Source organism: Erythranthe guttata, chromosome 2, assembly GCF_056151865.1.
Source record: "Erythranthe guttata isolate IM_541 chromosome 2, IM_541, whole genome shotgun sequence".
NCBI lineage: Eukaryota > Viridiplantae > Streptophyta > Magnoliopsida > Lamiales > Phrymaceae > Erythranthe > Erythranthe guttata.
In genome coordinates this window covers 14,588,488-14,602,500 of record NC_142534.1, presented here as the reverse complement: position 1 = coordinate 14,602,500, position 14,013 = coordinate 14,588,488, and the positions used below count along the sequence as shown (strand labels likewise).

At 33.7% G+C, this 14,013-nt stretch overlaps 2 protein-coding genes across 2 annotated transcripts; both read right to left on the bottom strand.

Annotated features, from left to right (window-relative positions):
- Positions 1 to 2,045: 2,045 nt before the first annotated feature.
- LOC105969447 (ras-related protein RABA4c) lies at positions 2,046 to 4,504 on the bottom strand. The gene is made up of 2 exons (XM_012994201.2): positions 4,026 to 4,504; positions 2,046 to 2,682 (listed from the first exon to the last, which is right to left on the bottom strand). The coding sequence occupies exons 1-2, from the start codon at positions 4,253 to 4,255 to the stop codon at positions 2,235 to 2,237; spliced, it is 678 nt and encodes a 225-aa protein (XP_012849655.1). The 5' UTR covers positions 4,256 to 4,504; the 3' UTR covers positions 2,046 to 2,234.
- A 3,371-nt stretch (positions 4,505 to 7,875) lies between these two features.
- Positions 7,876 to 10,630, bottom strand: LOC105969571 (transcription factor bHLH130). The gene is made up of 6 exons (XM_012994344.2): positions 9,798 to 10,630; positions 9,073 to 9,404; positions 8,810 to 8,983; positions 8,590 to 8,655; positions 8,394 to 8,462; positions 7,876 to 8,241 (listed from the first exon to the last, which is right to left on the bottom strand). Exons 1-6 carry the CDS (start codon positions 10,333 to 10,335, stop codon positions 8,191 to 8,193), a joined length of 1,230 nt encoding a protein of 409 aa, XP_012849798.2. The 5' UTR covers positions 10,336 to 10,630; the 3' UTR covers positions 7,876 to 8,190.
- Between the last annotated feature and the right edge of the window lie 3,383 nt (positions 10,631 to 14,013).

Genomic DNA, 14,013 nt, shown 5'->3' with positions numbered 1-14,013 from the left:
TTTCCATTTCTCTCTGTCTCTGCTCGATATCTCTCTATTTCTCTTTAATATTCTAGGGTGAAATCACATAAATTGATGACAAAATAGAGTTACATGAAAGGAAATCGAAGGGTTTGGATTTTGAATTTGGGAATCATTCCTTCTCAAAACTCGTAGATTTACCTCGAAAACTACAAGTAAATGTTGAATTGTTTCTAATTCGAGCACATTTTATAGTCAGAATCAGACGACAGTGAATATGTCAAAAAAAAAAGTTTTGATTATCCTCCTTAGGGCGCAGTGTTTGCTATGTTGGAATAATAATTTGGGATATGTGTCTTCAGATAACTTGTCGATAGAGTGGTCAGCTTTTCAATTGGTATATTATTTGGATAATTTGGATGACTTTACAAATTGTATGATTTTTCAAATAATTTGTGACAGCTATCGAATTTGTCCAAAACATTATGGCAGTTTCCTGTAATCATCTTCTGGGGCTGTTTTTAATATGTTGGGATCGTAATTTGTGATTAGAGTCTTCAATGAACATGTAGATGCAGTTATTAGATTTCATTTGGCATATTACTATCCCAATTTGTATGATAATGCCAATTGATATGGTTTTTCAATGAAATTATGAGGACAAATCTTTTAAACCCTTATCTCGAGAACTCATCAAACGAACATTGGAAATTATGTATTCAAGAAGGATTGTAATTCAAGAACTATGTATACGAGATTAGTTGTGGGGTTTGTTTGCCACTTGTATTGGATTTTAATGTTGAGAAATTAAGTTGGAGCACTTGTATTGACTAGGGGCATCTGTGGTTGGGTGGTTTGGATAGATAGCTATGGATGAGATATGGTATAATGAGACTAAATTGTTCATTCACAGTGAGTAATTCATTATTTGATTGGAGTTATGGGGAAGAAACTAATAATACCTGTACTAATAATATCATGTTTTGTTTGGGGATAACACTGTTTTATGCGGGTTTTGTAGGTAAATTACTGGTTTGCCCTTATAATACCTTTTTTAATTAATTGATTCTCTCCCTTTATTGACCAAGATTTCTCCCTCTTCTTCATTATATGGGTACAATTTTCTGCAGAAGAAACCCTAAATTCTCCTACAATTTATTTTTCGTGTGAAAATAGATTATTGTGAGCAGGATTGTGTTCATATCTCGTAATGAGCTACAACAACGTCAATTCGAAAACTGAAATCCTACACCAGTCAATCTAAATTGTGCCTCTCTTTACTTCAAAACTGAAACCCTACACTAGTCAATCAAATTAGACAAATTAAACCATATGAACACCGAAAATCATTAAAAATATAGATGTATCTTCTACCATTAACAATTAGCAAAATCCGTTTGGTCAACTTTCTATTGTAATTCCAACGTCGGCGACTGCTCCGTTATTCTAGAATATATGAAAATAAAAGATTTATTCAGGGTTTAATAGTGAAATTGAAGGGATTAAGCACTACATATACGAAAAAAATGGAAGATTGAAACGACATTAAAAGGTAAGTTTTTACCTGGTTAAAAACTAGGGCACAAGAGCTGAACGGGGAAGATGAAAATTATTCAATATTTATACCTATTAATTTCGTCATTGTGCTATTTTAGAAGGATATTTTCGATATTTCACATGATTTACAGTATGGGATTAAGTATGTGATAATTAGTCAAGCCAATTTTGGCTTGACTAACAATAATTCGATTGAGGGATTAAATTGGTGGGCCCAACTGTTAAGGATGGTAAAATTATTTAAACCAAACGTTGTACAAACCCGTACAACTCATTCCATCCCTTGTAATACCTCCAATCAAAGATAATCTAGAAATATTATATTTATTTATTAAAAAGGAAAATATAGTGTATTTGGATAGTGGGCGTCAGTTTGTATATATTACAAATATCAAATTCATAAATTGAAGGATGTATATAGGTAATCAACGTCTGCCCTAATATCTTATCAAAAAAAAAAAAAAAAAAACGTCTGCCCTAATAATTATGAAAATGTTATTAGATTAAAAAAAGGAAAACTATGAAAATTGACAGTACAAAGTGGAATTTATTATTTATCCCTTTAAATGTTGGGGTTGTGTCCAAATACAAGATGCAATACCAATTAAATCTTTGCAATGCAATAACACATAACAGTTCGTCCAAAATTACAATTCCTCAAAATGTAAAAAAAAATTAAAAAAAAAGTAAGAAAAAAATGGGAACATTACAAAGACCTACGAAGATCCACAACAGGTGGACTTGCTCCCGGAAGGTACCGATTCTTGTCCAGGAACAACAATATTAGTCCCTTTCAAAAGGGATTCATTTCCTCCCGACTCTGCTTCATTTGCAACGAGAGCTTTTTTGCTGACAACTCGATAAATTTCGGTCAAAATAGTCAGAAAAGCCGGCTCAACATTTGTGGCCTCGAGCGCTGATGTTTCCATAAAGAAAAGATTCTCCCTCTGCGCAAAATCTTTAGCATCTTCTGTTGATACAGCTCGAAGAGTTCCGAGGTCGGATTTGTTGCCCACAAGCATAATCACAATATTCTTGTCAGCATGGCTACGCAATTCCTCCAGCCACCTGGCTACGTGATCGAACGATTGCCGTTTCGTGATATCGTAAACTAGCATTGCCCCAACCGCTCCTCTGTAATACGCACTTGTCACTGCTCTATATCTGAACTCATCCAAGTGCACAAATAATCAGCAATTATAAACTCGATTCACAGGATAACCTGTTGGAACTGAATCTAAAAAAGTATAACCGGAAACGAGTCTATAGAATTTTCCAGGTCAATGATTATCATTAGTTGCTAAGTTACCGTTCCTTGTTTAGGTGGCTCGAATTATATGATCTACTTGTACCAGTTGAAGTAATCAAAGTATGAGTTAACTTCTCTAAAATTTATTACAATTTAGGACAACATGAAATGAAGGAAAAAGACCACTCGTATATGATATAATGATATCTACCTATGAATCAACAAAATTCCCCTGACATTTCTTTCTTCTCAGACAAAAACCAATGTTCGGTCCCTTTTTAATTCAAACCGAATATTCTCTTTCGGTTGGTTTTTCCAGCTTCCGGATTTCCTGTGCACCCCAGGGGAACTACATTCCTAGGATTTGCAAGTTTTAAGGATCTGCATGCAAATGTATAGCAAATAGGGCGAAATACAGTTCAAGATTTTAAAATTGTGGCGTGGAATTCTTGAAACCTATCAAATTCATCAATGCAAATGAAATCTAATACGTTTAAAGTATGTATTTGAGTTGATTTTTTTTTTTTTTTTAATTCAATTCAAAAAAATAGTATTTTCCCTTGCATGCTATTAAACATTAATTTCTTGTTGAATTTTTACATTTTAAAATCACATAGGTATATGTTAATCACGGTGTGGTAGCGTTCATCAACTTTAACGAATTCTCGCACTACGGATGAGGCTACACACATGGCTATTGTCAATTAAAATGTTTTTTTCCTAATTCATGCATTAGAAACGGATTGACGCCATTGTTGAAATGCTTCAATAAGATGAACTTTACGATATTCATCAAACGTAGAATTACTGCTAAAAAATAACAGCTAACGGATATTTCAAGTCATCTCCAGTTTTCGCCCATGGGAGGAAACAAATATACACCCGACTTTCGCATGATCACAAAATAACATGTTAACAATACAAAGTGTATAATTGAACATAATCGGCTTTTAATCAAAAAGAGTGATAATAATAATTATTATTTGCCTCAAGCAAGTTCAATCGAGGCTCACTGCGGTAACAAAATGCTGTAAGATTCGAATTTTGTACCAAGATCAATATTAAATTTCCAAGCATTCTAATCAACAAAAGTCTACTCCAAATGTATAACAAGAAAACCAAATTCCATTGCATAAGAAAAATTATCACCTAGCTAATTCTCCACAAAAAAAAAAAAAAAAAAAAAAAAAAAAATCACGATTAATTAAAAAAAATTGTATATACTGAAAATTAAAAAAGAAAAAAGAAAATAGAGTACCTCTCTTGGCCGGCGGTATCCCAAATCTGAGCTTTGACGGTTTTGTGATCGATGGTAGTGGTTCGCGTCTGGAATTCAACTCCGATTGTGGCTTTTGAGTCCAAACTGAACTCATTCCTCGAGAATCGAGCGAGTAGCTGCGATTTCCCCACCGCCGAATCGCCGATCAGTACGATTTTGAATACGTAGTCGATTTTGTTGCCGAAATCGCCTCCGTATGAATTCGACATCTCTCCTCCCCCCTAAACTCCACGCGCCGCCGCCGGAATTCCGATACCGCGATCGGCCGATCAAAAAGGGGAAAAAACGAGACCGGTCGATTTCAAATACGTAGCTTTCTAAATCGGTGGATAGATAAAAAGAGGGGAGAAGGAGGAGGAAATGTATGAGCTCTGAATAGTTGACTTTGACTTCGTCGGAGACTCGGAGTAGCCGCCATTACATACAGAATTATAGCTTGTTTTTCTTTCTCTCTCTCTCATTTTCTTTCTTTTTTAAAAAAATAAAATATAGGGAAAATTGCACATCACCCCCTGTAAATTTCAAATTTATGCACTTTACCCCCTAAAAAAATTCGGAATGCAAGAATTCATCCGATTTTGAAATGCCTCGGGATCGGAGGAATTTCGAAAATTTCAAAAATTACAAATTTAAAATTTCTTGTTTCAAATTCGGATATAATCGAAATTACAATTTTTTTCAACATTTTTTTCAAAATTATGCAAGAAAATCCGAGGGAGAGTTCAACAAAATGCAATAAATAAAACCAAATGTAGGAACAACAACGAATGCCAACGAATCAAAGAAATCCTTGAGCTGTATCAGACAGCCTCTGGACAAGAGATCAATTTGACAAAATCGGGTCTCCAATTCAGTGATAACCTAGAGAATGCTCAACGTTTAACGACAAAAAGTATATCGGGCATCAATAATGAGTTTTCGGGAGGTACACTTATCTAGGATTGCCCTCTCTAGTTGGACGGTCAAAGAAGCTATTAATCGGGTGTGCTTGGCGAGTTGGGAATGGCTCAAGCATCAACGTATGGTCTCAAGATTGACTTCTAGCTATTGATGGTTACCGGTTGACTACTAGCGTTGTGCAAGGCTCGGAGGCACTACGAGTTAAAGATCTGATAGTCGAGGGCGAATGGATATGGAATGAGCATTTGTTAAGAACCTTGTTTAATGGCAACGATGTTAAAGCCATTAAACGAGTGATCAAACTCAGCAATTCTTGTCTTTCGGATACTATCTACTGGAAAGCTTCAAAATCAGGTAAGTACAATTTTAAATCTGCTTACCATATTTGTCCACTGTGTAATGGGGAGTTTGATACGGAAGAGCATGTGTTTCTTAATTGTCAATTTGCTATGAATTGTTGGCAGAAAAGTAATCTTGAAATAAATTTCGAATACTCTGATGACTTCACCGGATGGTTCGGTACGTAGACTTTGTATTGGTGCCGACAAATCCTATGTGGCTGCTGTAGTTTCTCTCTTATACAACTAATGGAGAGGGAGGAACATGTTGATCTGGAGAGGCAATTATCCTAATCACTTTACCATTATTCGGACCGCTAAAGACTCTCTAGTTGAGTGGATTGATGCTAATTTTAAGCTCCCGGTATCGGATACGTCCCAAAGACTGGAGTCTCATTGGCGAAAACCACCAACTAATCAATTAAAAGCCAATATTGATGGTGCATTGTTCCGCGAGGAAGACATATTTGGTGTTGGTTTAATAATCCGAGATTGGGAGGGTAGACTGATTCTTGCCAGAACCCAATCTTTTGAAGGTTCCCTTGAAGCTACTATGGTCGAGGTGATTGCTCTTAGACAAGCTTGTATATGACTGCGTGAATCGGGGTTCACAGATATTCTCATCGAGTTGGATTGTGCCATTGCCGTCTCTGCCATCAACTCCAACAAACAAGATGATCGTTCACCTCTAGGAGGACTAGTACAAGACTCTGCAAACCTCATCTCTCATCTACAATCCAAGTTATCCGAGTGTAGGCGTCGCCAACATGGCGGCCCACACTTTAGCTAGAAAATCTCTTTATTTTGCGCTCTCGTATTCTTGGTTTGTAGTTCCAGACTTTCTACTGGAAGTACTTAGCTCTGATTCGTCTTAATAAAATTTTATCTTAATCCTTTCAAAAAAAACAGAGACTTTCTACTAAGAAAAAATGCAATTGAGAGTTTCTGATGGGAATTATTTTGTTCTAAAGTTTTAATAACTTAACCCTTTGTATTTAAAGTTTTCATTTAAATATATCGTAAGTTATATTATGCAATTACAAAACATATCGTAAGATTATATTATATTTGTTGAAATACAATCAAAATATTATGAACTAAACATCGCATCGGAAATCGAAATTTTCGATAATTTTATATGGAATTCCGATTTCGTTCCAAATAGATTTGGAGAAATCGGATATCGAAACTTCTGAAATCAGTACAGTTCAAACTCGGATATTCTCGAATCGTAATATTTGTTGGTTGAGGATTTTCTTTGTCCACGACAACATGTCGAACAACATTCTTGAATCTGCTGTTTTCTTGTCGGTTCCTCGGAGCTTGTGAAAAGATATGGAAGTCTTCTCTGGCTAGCGCGTTTTCGAATGGAAGATTGTTGTTTGTGTTGAATCAACCAACTATTGGTACACTTTATTTGCGTTGTTGAGTTATAAGTGGAACCGAAGAAAAATGTTTGGAAGGATATGTAATTATAGGTAAGATTGTTCAATTTTGTCCGTAAATTTTCAATAAATTATTGCATATTGTCATTCATGTATCGTTGGTGGAGCCTGTTGCAGAGACCTATGTTCCAGACAACATGCTATGTCATAGAAATTTCGTGGTCGGACCATATATTTTTACTTTAAATAGTAAAAATATCAAAATAAATTCTAATATCTACAACTATGTATCATATAATACTCCTTTTAGTATTTATAATTTTGTATTTCAAAAAAATAATCTCAAACACGATTCATTTCAAACCTCACTTCCGATTTATATTTTCCTCGTTAAGCTTTGTTAGGGTCGGTCTACTCGTATTTATACTACTCCAACTGTAATGAACGATGATAATTGATTTAGTCATACATTTATCGTTGATAATTGATTTAGTCATACATTTATCGTTGTCCCTCTAATCATTCTGTAAAAAATTGAAGTACATCCTAGAAAGTAATTAACTACATGAGATGTTCCAATGAGTTTTTATAATACTCTCTAACTTTGAAACAACTCCCAAAATATTTTCATAAGACTCATATTTAGAGGTGGTATACTTTAATTTGGACATTTTCTTTTATCTTAGCAAGAAAGGGACATTTTTAAATAAATATTAAAAATATCAAAAGCCAATTCGATATTGCTATTATTAAAATTATAATCAACTAGTATTTCTTCCCGTGTAATATAAAAGTGAAAAAAACAATTATACAAATAAATGAAAAAAAAATTGTAATAATAAATATGTATAAAACTATATAATAAGATTATTATTATTGAAATTCAAATTACACTAACAAAATCAACATTCATACAATACTTTGATATGAATGTCCATTAAATCAAATACATAGATTTCACATTATAACCACCAGGGGAACCACAATTTTACTTCCCATTGGCGAAATGCATTAAAACTTTTATGAAGAGGGGCCGAACATATTTTATTTTCATATTTAGGCAAACATATATAAACAAGTCAACTTAGATTGATTTAGTGAACATTTCAATGTAAATTAAAACCATTTATAGATTGTGGATATTAGGATATAATAACTTCTATAAAAATATATATATTTTCATAAAATTAAAAGAAGAAAAAGACAAAAGAAAAAAGAAACCATTTTTTCAATAAAGTGTAATATTTGTTCTCAACTAAAACACAATCAGGTACAACAAAATACAGGCTTAAAAAAGCCTAAATCACTTCCTATACATAAATTATTCATTAAAACTAGAGAGCAAAAACTACCTATAGATCATATACTAAAATATTACAACCCCAAAGAACAATACATTTGCCACTTCTCTTGTTCGAATCAATCTTCTAATCTTCCGAGGTTGTAATAAATTTCTTTTTTTCTTTTCGGTTTCTTTTTCTCGGAAATAAACGACTACGTATTACGTAGTAGGATTGGTCGTTATTGAGGTTTATTCGAACAAATGCACTTTCCCTTAATATCCGTGAGCGTCTGAAGAAAAAAAGATAGATGAATATATATATAATATATATACACACAAGGGGAAGATGAAAGTTGGTTGAAAATTTAATTTCATGTGATTCTTTTTAATTACATTGGTTGATAATTGAAAGGGATTTATCATTTAAATTTGTTCTTATTACCTGGACTTGTTTCTGAAGCTCTTTAATGAACTCAACTGCCGAGTCCAACATGTCAGCTGTGCTTGTTTGCTGCCATACAAATTATTTCATCAAAACGAAAAAGAAAAAAAAAACCCGAAAACAAGAATAATATGTGTTATATTTATCATAGGAGTACAATAAAGATAAAATTAAATAAAATTAAAATATTAATTACCTTGTCCATAGTTGGGAAAAGATCTTGCAACTTCCTCATCTTTTCACTAATCCTAGTCCGTCTCACCTGCGAATGTGAAGAATAAAAAAAAATCGATCGTATTTTTATTTATTTATGTATTTCGAGTTTGTCGTACATAAAATAGATTCTTGTTTGATCAAACAAATGAATAAAGGTAACTGAAAATATGCGTGAATTATTATTTAATTTATTTAATTACCCTTTCTGCAATACTTCTCGGATGAGTAGCAAAACCCCTTTTGGCCCGAATTTGACATGGAGTCGTGTCCTGTTGAAAATGCAGATAATTTTCCACTTCCGCCATTTCGTTAGATGTTTTCGGCAAGCTCAAATGGTGAACCAAACCAGACGAATTCTTTCTACTCTCCCCATTCTAATCAAAATAATCGACACGTATCTTAGTAATAATCTATAACTAATAACCCCCAAAAAAAAAAGAATTTAATAAATAAATAACCGTACCTGATTTTCGAATCCGTTGAAATTGGAAAACATTTTGGGATCACCGTCTCGATTTCTCTTCAAACCATTGAAAGGTGGGGAATGATTCCACGAGTCTTGAGGGAAATTAACATCCTCGAATTCTCGTCCGCCGTTATTATTATTATTATTAGCACTAGTGTTATTATTATTGCGATTTCTCAATAGTTGATCATTTTCGGGTATGCTAGGCATGAATCTCGAGCTCGAAGATGGACCCGAAGAGAAGTTCATATTGTGATTCGCCGAAGACGAATTCGGTTTTGCATGACTTTGGACTCTATAGTTTCCTACATCTCCCATTACACCAAATCCTGTGGTACACAAACAATTGTTTCAACCAATTTTATTCCATTTATTTATAAAAAAAAAAAAAAAAAAAAAAAAAACTCCCAAGAATGTAGCTAAGATTATATGCGATTAATTTTATTTATTCAAATGGAATATATCCTTAATTCTCAAGAATAAAAAGAGGGCATCAATTAATTTGGAGGTATGAAAAGAATATATTTGTGAGATTTATTAAATCCAAAAATATCAAGAAACTAATTTAAGCTTTTCTTTGTTTCCAACTTTCCTAATATTCCGGATCCAAAAAAAATGGCTAAAAATAAATAAAGTCAACCCTACTCGAATCAATAATCATTTCTTCGTAATTACTCAATCAAATTAAATTATTAAAATAAATAAAAAATAAAAAGAGGTACCATTGAAGAATCCAGCAGGAGAACTGCTTTGCCGGAGAAGATTAATGGAATTGGAGGAGGTATTACTATTCATTCTCAAATCAACCCCACTATCCATACCCACAGAATAAGACCCGACAACAGAACCCATTTGCCCGTTCATGGATCCGGGTCGGGGCTCCGATTCGACCGCCACTTCCTGCTTCATCTGATGAAACTGCATCTGATCATCAACACCACCACCACCACCACCACCGCCGCCGTTCTTCTGACCACCCATCAGCGCGGAGAAAATAGCCTCAGATTCGTCGCCGCTGCTGCTGTTCTCCGGCGCCGTCGAATCCAGTAGCGCCGCCAGAAACGAGCTCGGCGCCGACCTATACCGAGCCAATCCGCCGCCGCCACCCTGCGGCGGCGGCTGAGGCGGCGGCTGGTGGTGGTGCTGATTTTGCTGCTGCTGCTGATGCTGCTGCGTTGTTGTTTGGTTCAGAAACAAATCGGAGCCCATAAATTCTCTACTGCTCAAAAACTCGCCACTCATATCTCTTGAACTAAACATTCTAAACTTTTTAACCAATTAAAAAATTAAATTAAAAAATTCAGAAAAAAAAAAACATAAATGGAAACCCTCAGATTAGATGATGAAAGAAAAAGCTTTCGGTTACAGCTTTTGCTTGAAAAAGGAAAGGAGAGAAGAGAGAGAAAGCGCTGAAAACGAGGTGTGTGTGTGTGTGTGTGTGTGCAAATCTACACACAGTGAGCGGGTATTGAACTTCTGTTTTGCTATTTCTGTATACAAAAGAAGATCAGAAAATGGAAAATAAGAGTACCCGAACGGATATTTATTGACGCCCAGATTTGTCACGGTCACGGTACCCGAAACCCTTATTATTGCACGACGTCGTTTTTGGCGGGTGGGTCCCACACCTCATCATCAGTTTTTTCTTTTTTCTTTTTTTTTTTTTTTTTGACGTGAATGCCCCTGGGTTTGTGCGTTTTATTACGTACGCCGCCACACCGTTAATTATTTTTTAAGCTTTCGAATAAGGCCAAAAACTTTGTGTTGCGCATTTAAAGATCTTACCTAATACCCTACTAGATTGGTAAATCTATGATTCATCTTAACATTTTTTTTATGGAGTAATTTTTTATCGTTGATCTACACACGTACACCAACGTGAGTGTGTATGTGTTTGTGTGTATATAAATGGTAAATATATACTCCGTGTATTTCCCCCGTTATAGCATAAAATAGACCTGTTCTACTATTGGTCATTTCACAGTTATAATTTTAGACTTCGTTTGATTGGAAAGATTAGCTATAATTAACTAAATATTATAATATTATGGTTTATCTTACCCTTCGAATGAGTTTTTGTATTAAACGTCTCGTGATCTAATAATAGATAATTGAGTTTTTATTGAATTACGTATTCTTGTTTTAGCTAATTTTATCTTGGTGTTATGTAATTGGACGACGGCTCCCCCACACAAAGCCTAGGCTCGCTTTAGTATGCTGGTATATATATTATAATTTTTAATCATGCTGCTGTCAAGTGTGAAACTAATTATTTTATAAAACAATAAGCTTCGAACTTTTAAGGTCAAAAACTTCAATCCAATCCGTAGGATTGAGCCCCAAATTCAAACAAGTCATTTACTTGATTTTGACTTTTCTTTTTAATTTGTTAGTTTTTTTTAATTTAAAATGGAACCAAGAATTTCAAAAGAATCTGTAAAATGGAACCAAGGTTCTATCTGATATTGAAAAAGTGAAAAAGCATTGTCATTTTGTATATATATTATCATTTTATCTTCCATAATTAAGAGGGTGTTTGGTTAAGCTTATTTTAAACAGCTGATAAGCTCTTAGATCTAATAAGATGTTTTAAGAGCTAATAAGCTGTTATATCTTATTTTTAGAATTAATTTTTAGATTGTTTGGATAATGAACTTATTTCCTATTTTTACTCATTATAAGATCTTAAATAAAAAGGTGGGGTAGAGGTACTTTTTTAAAAAGATCTTATTTGCTCTCCAACAGCTTATTTTAAAAAAAAAAATAAGATTTTCTTTTTAAAATTTACCAAACACTTTGGAATAGCTTATAAGCTCTAAAACATCTTATAATCTCCTTTTAACATCTTATAAGCTTAGCCAAACACCCTCTAAGTTCTATTTCAAAAAGTCAAGTTATTAGAGAATGGTATTCCATCTTTTCCACGATATTTGTCATTTTTTAGAAACTTTTTCGTTCATATTATCTGTCACTTTAAGTTTTCAACACTGCATAAAATTAATTAATTTCCAATTTATATCCTTATTAACCTTTTTCGAACGTTATTCTTGTTTTTTAAACTCATTTATCTCCCTTGTTAGTGAAAAAACAAGGTCATTTTAGTTTAAAATCATATAGTATTTTCTTAAAATCAAGACACATTTAATAAAATCCTGAATCCTTGTGCAAAGCTAAAAAAACAAAAATTAAAAGGAAACGAAAGAAGTACTAAAAAGCAGTGCGTTATATATATATATACACAATATTATCGAAAACTGATGTGTTAAAACATTGTTCATTCGTTCTTTATAATTTGGTGACACAACCATTGAAGATGCTCATACAACAACATAATATGTGGATACCATGAGAAGTCAAAACTATTATAAGAACACCAACTTGGTAAAAAAAAAAAAATCAATTTTTCTCGTTCCCTCGTGGCCTCAACTCTTGAACAAAATTAATGGAAGATGTAAAAATACAAACAATTAATTAATCAATTAAATTAATATGAATAATCCCATTTGATTGGGGGACCATATATATAATACATATAATATATATATATATATATATATATATTGTGTATAGTTGTATTATTTGAGAAATATAGTATAGTTGTCCATGTGTTCATACTAACGTGGAATGGTTTATGTTCACAAGTTTTTATGGTAAAGTTAGCGTTATTTAATCCTTTGAAGCATACAAAAACTTGGGTTTCAGGTTAAGTGATCGTTTGGGAGTTGACCAAATTTAATTTGTGGTTCATCTTAATTTTGACTCTAGTGGGAACTGGGAAGAGGCAAATTAGATAGATTAATGGGTCATTAATTCAGCTGTGATTACTCGTTAATCAAATTGCCTAATTAAGTACTGTCACTAAACTTTTATTAATCATGTTTTCTGCGTAAGAAATGTGTTGATTTATGCGTGGGTGTATGTATATATAAATTAATTGGTATTAGCTCACACGTTCATTACTACTAACAGCTTGCAGCTGATTATTTACGTCCATTTGCTCGTTTTATTAATTGTTACATGTTACTAATTTATGTATGATGATGCTAGAATTAGATCACCTTAAGTTATTGTGGTAGGATGAGCTGGAAGAGCAAACTGGATCACTGGCTTACGAGCTTGATGAACTTAAGGTACCTGCGATCATAGAACACGTAAACCTAAGCCGGAGGTTGATCCGGAAGAAACCCCTCCGACGCTCAAGTCAGGTGTGTGGACAGTAAAAGTCGTAGATCGAATACGAGCAGTTGTATAGTTCGAATATTGAACCTCCCTTAAAGCTGAATGAATTAAAACATTTATTTATCCTCATTGGTTGGACTGAAGTTTAATTAGTTGTTGGGCCCAAACTTAATTGAAGGTGATTTGGCATCGATGGTAGTGGTCTTCAATATTGGGTTCGTGGCCCAATAAATAAAGAAATTGTACACCCATTGAGTTGGCCTAATTAGACATATCAATCTAATATCCTATGAGATTAACGACTGGAATCGCATTGCCCACATCGATTTTCTACAAGAAAAACACGTCAAACCAACCTAAATATATGTGTTACTACAAACAATATACGTTCTATTTTGCAAGTCAAATAATGCTTAATTGCTTATACAGTGCAAACAATTTATGACTCGAGCTTCGAGCTGCAACCGTTGGGTTAGTCTAACGAGCCACCTAGTGTTTTCAATTATTTTGTAGGTTAACAAGCAAACTTTACCCCTTCAACTAGCTACCTCAAATACGTAGCAGTGGATGTCGGTATTATGTATACTGAGCATAGTCGAAACGTATTACTTTAGTTATTTTCTTTCATGATAAATTAATTCATCTTTCCTAGCTAAGACGTCAACGAAAGAGTTTGCAGTGATGCAAAATGCTTTGAGTAATACTAAAGTCCATTTATGTACGATAGTTGACATGTTATACGAGAGACGATGTAACTTA

Coding starts and splice junctions, on each gene's coding strand:
- LOC105969447 (XM_012994201.2), bottom strand. CDS start 4,255: ATGTCGAATTCATACGGAGGCGATTTCGGCAACAAAATCGACTACGTA. Junction 2,683..4,025: donor GATACCGCCGGCCAAGAGAG/GTACTCTATTTT, acceptor GGATGAGTTCAG/ATATAGAGCAGTGACAAGTG.
- LOC105969571 (XM_012994344.2), bottom strand. CDS start 10,335: ATGTTTAGTTCAAGAGATATGAGTGGCGAGTTTTTGAGCAGTAGAGAA. Junction 8,984..9,072: donor TCAACGGATTCGAAAATCAG/GTACGGTTATTT, acceptor TATTTTGATTAG/AATGGGGAGAGTAGAAAGAA. Junction 8,656..8,809: donor CGAGAAGTATTGCAGAAAGG/GTAATTAAATAA, acceptor TCACATTCGCAG/GTGAGACGGACTAGGATTAG.